Below are 9,849 nucleotides of genomic sequence, written 5' to 3' on the forward strand. Positions count from 1 at the left end.
TGGGTGCAGAGGCAGCGATGCACCTCAGGTCCTGCAGCACTGTGGTAGGGACTGTGGGGTTGCATGCAGTACTCCTAAGCTCCAATGCAGGTCTTCAGCCCTCAGTTGACATTTCTCACCTGTCAGGGCCTGGTGTGCGTGCCCCTTCAGAAACGGCCAGAGGTAGGTGCGTGCTTCTGGACAGCAGCACTGGCTGGGCTTTGTTATTGGGCTGTGCTCTGACTGCAGTCACCCCCTGGAAGGGACTAATCGCCCCATTGGCATGCCAGGCTGTTATCAGTCCTGATGGAGGCTGGAGGAGAAAGGCTGGGAGGTGTCGCAAAGCATACCCACGTTGTTTGTCAGCCTGGTGACTTTTCCTCCCAACATTGATATTTGCCTTGACAGAAGTAGCCAGAGACCTTAACCCCTGGCTGGGAGCGTGTTGAGTGAAGCCCTGCTGTGTCCTTTTGTTTCTGGCCTCCTGTAAACTACCCTTCTGGCTCAGCTGTACGTCTGTTGGCTCCAAAATCCAGGCTCAGCCAGCAGCTACTACTGAGTGTTCCCTGGAGAGGCAGGTAGAAGGACCCCAGTGGGCAAATGTGGGGTAACTGGCTTCCATATAGCTTTTATCCCCTTCCTCCTTCCTGCAGAGGCTGGGGAGATGCCTGAGCTGCTTTGGATATGGTTAGCTCTTAAAGACATGTGTCTTTTAACATTGTGCGCTTCTCTATTAGTAAATAGTGTGCATTATCCCGAGAGAAAAGGAGAATGAGCTTAACATGGGAAAGGAAAGGCTTTTGGAGTGATGGAGCCAATGCTGCCAGCAATCTCTACCTCTTCTCCTGTCTGCCCTTGGCAGACCAGGGGCGAGGGAGCCAGAGTGGCCTTGCAGATGACAGTGTTCTTCAAGAATCTCCTACCATACAACTTGACACTGTCTCTGGGTCCTTCGGAACCCAGGACAGGCTCCTGGCACTGTGTTTCGGCAGTGCCCTTTCTGTCTAGAGTGGGACATGTGCCAGTCCAATACGAAAAGCAGAAATGATGCCATCAGTGGCACCCACAATAGCACCTGACCCAAAATAGCTTCCTAGAAAAAAATAGGGAGGCTGATTAGGTTAGACAAGCCTGAAAGAGAGCAAGACGTCCAGCTGACGATTGACAGGTGTAGGTCTGTGAGCAGGGGCTATAAATCCCACGGGTGAACTCTCCAGCCACCCTTTGGGGAAAGGCAAACGGCTGCGGGGAGCACTTGGGACCTGCCTTCAGTCAACCATGGGGCTCAGTGATCAAGAATGGCAGCATGTCCTGACCGTCTGGGGAAAGGTGGAGTCCGACCTCGCCGGCCATGGGCATGAAATTTTAATGAGGTAGGTGAGAAGCTTCCATCCTAAGAGCAAAGCTGAGAGCTGTTCATGAAAGACCAAGGAAGGTGTATATTTAGTATGGGGGCTCATGTTTGGCAGTGGTTATTGCAACAGGCTGTTTTCTTTGTTGCAAGGTGGTGGTTTTTCCATTGCTATGGTTTCTGGGTTAAAAATTACTCACTGCATAAAGTGGCTGTGCTTCTGTCTCTCCATCTGTCTATGGATGCAGGAGCAGGCCAGTGCTGCTTTCAAAAGATGATGGGACTTTGTCACAGCCTCTGCCTCTGCTGGCAAAGCTCTGCTTTTGATCCTCATCACCCAAGCACCGCAACAAGAAATGCTGGGGCAAATCGTGTGTCCTGGGCCTTCAGATGCTCTGCAGCAAGGATGTGGGAAGGCAAAGAAGGAGAGGAGAGGAAAATCACCTCTGTGACAGTTTTCTCGTAATCTATGATTTCAGTAAAATTAACTGTGAAGTCCTGAGTATTTCCCTCTCCCCACCGTAGTCTCACCTGGCAGAGCCCTGCCCATCCTGCTTTTTGGCCAGAAATCTGAGTGTAACACTTGTCCACTTCCTAATGATGAGTTTGAGGTCTGGATGTGAAATGAGGCACATCCTTCCCCTTGCTTCCTGCCTCTATGATTCTGGTGTCAGAGTGAGAGTGCTTGTGAGATCTCCATCTGAGATGGACCCCTGCCCCCATGCTGTCCTTGTGGTCCTGGCCCTCCAAGTGGGGAACACCCTGGGCACCAGCAGCAAGTCACAGAAATGCAGTCTGGAACGGATCTCAGGGATGAAGAATGGGAAACAACATTGGGTGGGCATTGGATCCTAGCCTGCCCTTAAAGACCAGCAGGGATGGAGACTGAAGGGAACCCTCTCCAGATCTCCCCCTCAGCCTGTGCTCAGTACGATGTGCTGGAAGGGTATGGATGCTGAGGAGAGCAGAGGGGATGTGGCATTTGCTCCAGGTGGGGCTTCTATCTTAAGCATGGATAAAGGAAGAGCCCCACACCACTGGGCAAATCCACTGTCCATTCAAAGCTTTTTCAAAGATGAGCCAAAGCAGAGAGCTGTTTTATTTACCTTCTTTATCATGGCCCAATTCAGCTGCCATTTGAAGAGGAGGGAGGGATGGGGGCAGTTAGGTAGGAATGTAATGGCTTACCCCTCTTGCAGTCCAGAGCAGGCATGTGGAGGGGTAGCAGGAACCTAAGCCCTCCCCACTAGTCCATCAGTGCGAGAGGGCTACTTTGGCTCTGGAAGTGCCGCAAGATACTGAAAGCAGTTTCCAACTGAAAAGGTAACACCATTTTTTTTGCAGGTATTGCAGGGCAGACCATGACATTAAATAAATAGATGACATCCCTCTCCCCTGTGGCTTTGTGCTCCTTCAGCCAACCTAGGTCATTTCTTGCTCCTTCAAGGGGTTTCTGAGGGAGGAGAGAGGCAGGGGAATCCTGCAAAGCTGCTAGCTCTTAGTTTAGAATTGTGTCCACATGTGCATTGTTGAAGACTTCTTAGGTAGATGTCATATCCTGGGAATATGTCTAGAAAATACTGATTCAACTGGATGTTTTCCAAAGGAAACAAGAAAATACTCCTCGGAAGAATTTTCAAGAGTCTAGGGAGTATATCATGTTTGGCAGACATGATTCAGCCATAGCCGGACACAAAAGAGGGAGATTTTTAGAAATAACTCCATCCCGTTTCAAGGTGCAAGGTTTTTTCATCTCTCTGAGTGGGACACAACCTGTGTCATGGAAAGATACAGGAAAAAAGGAAAGGCCAATGGTGGTGTGCTCAGCACCTGGTAGAGTAGAGAAATCTTTTGGAAACTTTTGAAATGAAATGCCGGCAAAGACTGGTCGCTCATTTGAAGAATCTTTTTGCCGCAGAACAGCTTGTGTTCTCCATGTGCTTGAGGTATTTGTTAGTGTAGTTTAACCTATACTTATAACAGTGGAGAGCGTGGCCCTCATGGCAACATACTTAGGAGGAATGTCCAGTTCTAGATGGGATGCCATTCCCATGAGTCCCAGCACCAGCACCCTTCTGAGGGCAGACCAAGCGTGCAACCACTGTACCGTGAGAGGGAGGCTGGTTTTGCAGCTGGGATCCTGGGCTGGAGCACCAGACACTGCTGCAAGTAACTGAGTGAGCTTCTTCAGGGGTGTGAGCTGTATGGCCTTGACTGTAAAGACAGCCATTGCTTTTGCTGGTGCTTCGACTGGTTGGATTATGCCCATTGGAGAGTATAACACCTGAAAATAAACTTGTGCAAGAGAGCTGATGTCTCTCAACACCTAATTACTAGACTGCTTCTAATAACCAGGACAGGCAGCATCCTCTTTTCACCTGAGCTCTAAGACTCTGGCATGGAAAAGAGTGAAATTTCCTACTAGTTTGGTTGCCGGTGGTGTCTGCATCCTGTCTCCTAGGAAGTGCAGGAGCGAGGAAGCAAGGGGGCACAACACTAGCCTGGCTTTTAGCCACCCTTCCACCTTCTTGATTTCATTTCCATTTGGGATCAGAGTGTCTGTGTATAGCACTGCATGACATGGCACCAGCATGCCTGAAGGCCCTGCGATCGTGTTACCCACTTGCTCCCAAGGACTCTTGGAGGCACCGCAGTTCACGATGGTGGAAATGCAGTGCTTGCAGCTGGGCTGAGGGGGGAACAACCTACCAGAGGAAGGATGAAAAACACTGAAACCAGATTGAGAGTAGGGTCAGATGCTTCCCTGGCATATATACATGCTAAATGGAGTGATTGTGATTGGTGGTAATTTGGAAAAGACCTAAAGTGTCAGAGTTCCCAGGTTAAAGTAGCGTCTACTAGCAGGGACTAGCAAAGAGATTTCTTTGGGGAGGGAAATGGGTTATCATACTTTTGCCTGTCCAAGTACTCTGCAATACCTGGTGCAGCTGGACCTCAGCACTGGTCTGGATGACAGCTCTCTCAAGTCTCAGAAATTCCTCTACTTCTGTCCACAGGCTCTTTCAGAGTCACCCTGAGACCTTGGATCGCTTTGAAAAGTTCAAAGGCCTGAAGACCCCTGATCAGATGAAGGCCTCTGAAGATCTGAAGAAACATGGAGCTACCGTCCTTACCCAGCTGGGCAAAATCCTGAAGCAGAAGGGTAATCATGAGTCAGAGCTGAAGCCCCTGGCTCAAACTCATGCTACCAAGCACAAAATCCCTGTCAAATATTTGGAGGTATGGAAAGTAGCAGGGAATCTTGGTGTCTGATGTGTAGTGAATGTGTGCAAGACAGCTACTGAAAGTCGTGCTTTTATTTACTGATGGCTGGTTGGACTTAAGTGAGCTCTCCCTCAAGTTCTAGGTCTGTGTGTATAGGCAGGACAAGGCACTGAAAGGGCACATGGTATGCAAATGGTATGTGAACCTCCAAGCTTAGATTTCCCATTCCAAATACCACATGAAGTCTGAGCAGCCCTTGACAATAATAAACCAGCCCATGCAGCCTCTGCATGCCTGGGAAACCACATTACATAAGAATTGTCAGTGGCTGGACACAAGGGACGTACAATTTTAGAGTAAGCCCTGGAGGATCCACTGGAGACCAAGACTCACAAAACTAGGTGGTGTACAAACACAGAACATGAATTCTCAGCCTTAATGGACACGGCAGACAGAGAGTGGGAAGGGCCATGGTCTACTCAAGGTCATGAAGCAGATCAGCATCAGAGCTAGGAATAGAGCCCAGTTCTGCCCAGCCCAGGCTCCTTGCAAGCTAGACCTCACTATCTCTCCAGAGACTGTGGGAAGGGCTACTGAATTAGCTCGGAGATATTTCCAGGCACTGCAACCTATTTCTTAGTCTGGCTTTTCTGAAAATAAACCTTGACTGTCCCTTCTGTTTTTCTCTCTCTCTTTCCTTCCTCACAGTTCATTTCTGAAGTCATTATCAAGGTCATTGCTGAAAAACACCCTGCAGACTTTGGGGCTGATTCCCAGGCTGCGATGAAGAAGGCCCTAGAGCTGTTCCGAAACGATATGGCCAGCAAGTATAAGGAGTTTGGTTTCCAGGGTTAGCATATATGCACAGAGGGACACCATGGTGGATGCCTGGCCATACATCTTAGAGTAGCTTCCCCAGCACTGTTTTGGACATCTCACAATTGGCCATCCAAGATGTGTGGGAAAGCTTTGATGAGAGGCCAAGAGTCACTCCAGGCAGTGTAGAGTCACTCAGAATGATATCCATGATAAACCGTTGTTTCCTGGCTTCATGTATACAAGAGAAATAATCTGCTTTCTTAGGAAAAATAATGTAAGAGGTTATCTATGAGCTTCTGCCTATCCCTATCCTCTTTTTCTTTCCCCCTCCCCAAACACCAGTCTCATCTGATTGGGGAATGACATGGCCAGAGATGAAAGGATGTGGAGGAACAAGAGGAGTGTTGAGGAGTGTGGTGAACGAGAGGGTGATGGGATGACTCAAAGGTTATGAGAAGGATGTCAGGATGGGAAGCGGAGGCACAGTGTCCCATTCCTCCCACAGGTGAGACTGTTAGCAGGCTACTGTGGACAGCTTCCAGCACAGTATTACCCTTCTTTGTTGGGGTGAATGCAGCCAGTCAGTCTCCAGAGTCTGCCAGCTTGGAAACTTGTATTAGTTGCTAAACTCATGTTAGCAAAACTATAAAGAGCAGTACTCCCGCGATCTGTAGGTTTCTGGCAGCCAGCGCTATGCATCCGAAGTTCTGTTGCACTGGGAGTAAAGTATGTGTTTCTCAGAAAATAAAATTCCTGCACCAGTGTTGTGTGTTTGCTCCTGGCTTTACAGGCACTCCAGTGAGAAGTCGGGGAGATGGATAAAGCGGAAAGGTGTTTTGGATATGTATTTGGCTGCATTGCATCCTGCAGAGTCAGTCCACAACTTGAGTGGCACGTGGCATCTGTCTGAGCCGGGGGACTCGGGGCACTCAGATGTCACCACGGGGTCGTGACCTGGTTACTGAACTTCACAACACAAAAAGGCAACCTAGACTCAGCCAGAGCTGAAAGAAGTGCTCCCTGACCACAGGCCATGGCCACTGCTCTGCAGGGGGACGTGGTGAGGGAAGGCTCTGTGCTTATTTACCAGGAAGTAGCACGGGCAAGCCTGCTGTTCCACAGCAGCACAACATGTTGCTTCCTCCAGGCAGTGGAAAGCAGGGCTGCTGAGCCCAGGAGTAAGCTTGTGATGGCAGCGTACGCTCTTGAGATCTGCGCTCCGGTCTCTGCACAGTTTTTCATTTTTGCTGGAATGTCTCTGCAGCGCTTGCTGCATTGAGTCTACAGACATAAACACATGTACTACAGAGGAGCTTAAGGGACAGATGCAACAGCAAGGCGCTTGTCTCTGCCCATTGCCCTCTCCCCATCCTGGTACCGCAGTGAGGTGCAAGTGACCTAATTTTAGTGAGATGGGGGAAAGGCTGAGGGCCATGTTGTGCCCAAGGCTGCCCAAGGGTTAGTCATAAATGTTTGAAGCCTGAAAAGGGTTTTTGAGTGCAAGGTCTTGACCTGACACCCAGGTTCGCAGCAGATTAGCTGACTCTTTGGGAATTGTGCAGTTTCTCTGGCTGGACATAATCGTAGGGACAGTTATACCCCACAGTGAGCACTGGGTTCCTCATTCCCTCCTCTTCCTCCATCCTTATAACAAAGGAGATTTGGGAACATCTCAAAAGAAAAAGGGATGTCTACAAGTCTTGGAAGAATGGGCAGGCATCCAGGAATCAATACAGGGAGGAAGTTAGGGCATGTAGGGAGATAATCAGGGAGGCAAAAGCCCAATTGGAACTTAGACTAGCCAGCTCCGTAAGGGACAACAAAAAGTCTTTCTATAAATATATTAATAACAAAAGGAGGACTAAAGATCACCTCCAGCCCCTACTGGACTCAGGGGGTACGTTAGTTACTAGGGATGAAGACAAGGCTGAGGTCCTTAATGCCTTCTTTGCCTCAGTCTTTAATAATAAGGTCAGCAGTTCCCAGGTGAGCTGGCCTTCGGTGTCTGAGTGCAGGGAGGGAGAGCAGATCGAAGCTCCTGTGATCCAAGAGGAACGGGTCAAGGATCTGCTCCTTCGGCTGGATGCCCACAAGTCTATGGGGCCTGATGGTATCCACCCGAGAGTCCTGAGAGAGCTGGCGGATGTCATTGCCAAACCCCTGTCCATTATCTTTGGGCAGTCTTGGCTCACTGGGGAAGTTCCGCTGGACTGGAGGCTGGCGGATGTTACCCCCATTTACAAAAAAGGGCGGAAGGAGGATCCGGGGAACTACAGGCCTGTCAGTCTGACCTCGGTGACGGGCAAAGTCATGGAACAGGTTATCTTGAGTGCTATTAATGAGCACATACAGGTTAACCGGGTGATCAGGCCCAGTCAACATGGGTTTATGAAAGGCAGGTCTTGCCAATCAAACCTGATCACCTTCTATGACAGGGTGACCCGCCTGGTTGACGAGGGAAGGGCTGTGGATGTAGTTTTCCTGGACCTCAGTAAAGCCTTTGATACAGTTTCTCATAGTGTTCTGGTGGAGAAACTGGTAACTGCTGGCCTGGATAGGTACACCCTCCTTTGGGTTAAAAACTGGCTGGATGGCCGGGCCCAAAGAGTGGTGGTAAATGGGGCTAAATCCGGCTGGAGGCCGGTCACCAGTGGGGTTCCCCAGGGCTCAGTGCTGGGTCCAGTTCTGTTTAACATCTTTATCAATGACCTGGATGAGGGGATTGAATGTACCCTCAGTAAATTTGCGGACGACACCAAGCTGGGAGGCTGTGTCGATCTGCTCGAGGGTAGGGAGGCCCTTCAGAGGGATTTGAACAGACTGGATCGTTGGGCTGAGGCCAATGGCATGAGCTTTAATAAGGCCAAGTGCAGAGTCCTTCACTTGGGGTATAAAAACCCCAAGCATCGCTATAGGCTCGGGGAGGAGTGGCTGGAGAGCTGCCTGGCGGAGAAGGACCTGGGGGTGTTGGTTGACTACCGGCTTGATATGAGCCAGCAGTGTGCCCAGGTGGCCAAAAAGGCCAATGGGATACTGGCATGTATCAAGAATAGTGTGACCAGCAGGAGCAGGGAAGTGATCCTGCCCCTGTACTCGGCACTGGTGAGGCCGCACCTGGAATATTGTGTCCAGTTTTGGGCCCCTCGCTTTAAGAGAGATATTGAGCTCCTGGAGCGAGTCCAAAGAAGGGCGACTAAACTGGTCAAGGGGCTGGAAAATAAAACTTATGAGGAGCGGCTGAGGGAGTTGGGGCTGTTTAGCCTGGAGAAGAGGAGGCTGAGGGGAGACCTGATTACGGCCTATGAATACTTGAGAAAAGATGGTGGGGAGGTAGGGGAAGGGCTCTTTACATTAGTGATGGGTGATAGAACAAGAGGAAATGGGCATAAGCTTAGTCAGGGGAGATTCAGGTTGGATGTTAGGAAGTATTTCTTCTCTGAAAGGGTTGTCAGCCACTGGAATAAGCTGCCCAGGGAGGTGGTTGAGTCCCTATCCCTGGATGTGTTTAAGAATAGGGTGGATGAGCTACTTGAGGATATGGTTTAATGGGGATTAGGGATGGTTGGACTCGATGATCTCTAAGGTCTTTTCCAACCTAGAAATCTATGAATCTATGAATCTATGAATCCCCATCATCCATCTCAGGGCCTCAGCAGTAGGGTGCTGCAGTCTCTTCTGGCATACACACTCAAGCTGTCTCCATGCAGAAAGCAAGGTAGATGGGCAGTTTGCTGTCTTTCTATATATTTGCACAGGGCCGAGAGCGTTCATGGCAGGGTCACATCTTGGCACAGCAGCGGGATGCTACAGAGGCAAGCAGCTGGGTCTTGGCTAGGGGAAACGCGTGGAGTCGACACGGCTGCTCTTTTCTGGTATGGAGGAAGTAATGCGCCCTACCTCACAGAGACAGTGTGAGGGCAAGCATGAGGAAGAAAAACGAGGTGCTCGGTATTAGGAGCTACTAGGAAGGACTGGTTCAAAGCACTCCCAGTGTGCAATGGAGACAGAGGAGGAGCCACTCGCTCCCTGAAAAATCAATCCTGAACCAGCATCATCTGCTGTGTCTTTGGTCAGGGCAAAGGCCACAAAATTTCAGTCTCTGAAAGGAGGAGGAATGAATTCCTTCCCAGAACAGAGCATCTCTGGTTTCTTGCTCTGTATAAATCCTCACTTTACCTCTGGGAGCTTGCTTGGGGTTTCAAGCTTTCAGAGAGGGTCACAAAAGCATATGCCATCACCTAGATGAAGTTACAGCCAGGTGGTCCCTGGCTTAAGCAACTTGCTTCATCTGACTCCAGTCTAGTCTGTCTGGCTTTGCGGGGAGGGCAACCCAGTTAATTAAGGTTTAGGATCATCTGTCCAACACAATAAGATTTCCTGCCAGTGACAACAGTCTCTGCTTTGGGATTAAAAGCTCTGCTATGTCAGCTGCCTCTGTCAGTCTGAGTGGAACTGGAGTCATCTCTAGATATTTT

At 49.7% G+C, this 9,849-nt stretch overlaps 1 protein-coding gene across 1 annotated transcript; it reads left to right on the forward strand.

Annotated features, from left to right (window-relative positions):
* Positions 1 to 1,257: 1,257 nt before the first annotated feature.
* On the forward strand, positions 1,258 to 5,410 carry LOC104374471 (myoglobin). Its single transcript, XM_009980595.2, has 3 exons — positions 1,258 to 1,352; positions 4,348 to 4,570; positions 5,264 to 5,410. The coding sequence occupies exons 1-3, from the start codon at positions 1,258 to 1,260 to the stop codon at positions 5,408 to 5,410; spliced, it is 465 nt and encodes a 154-aa protein (XP_009978897.1).
* The last annotated feature ends 4,439 nt before the right edge of the window (positions 5,411 to 9,849 follow it).

The sequence above is a fragment of the Tauraco erythrolophus genome, chromosome 4, assembly GCF_009769465.1.
Source record: "Tauraco erythrolophus isolate bTauEry1 chromosome 4, bTauEry1.pri, whole genome shotgun sequence".
In the NCBI taxonomy this organism is placed as follows: domain Eukaryota; kingdom Metazoa; phylum Chordata; class Aves; order Musophagiformes; family Musophagidae; genus Tauraco; species Tauraco erythrolophus.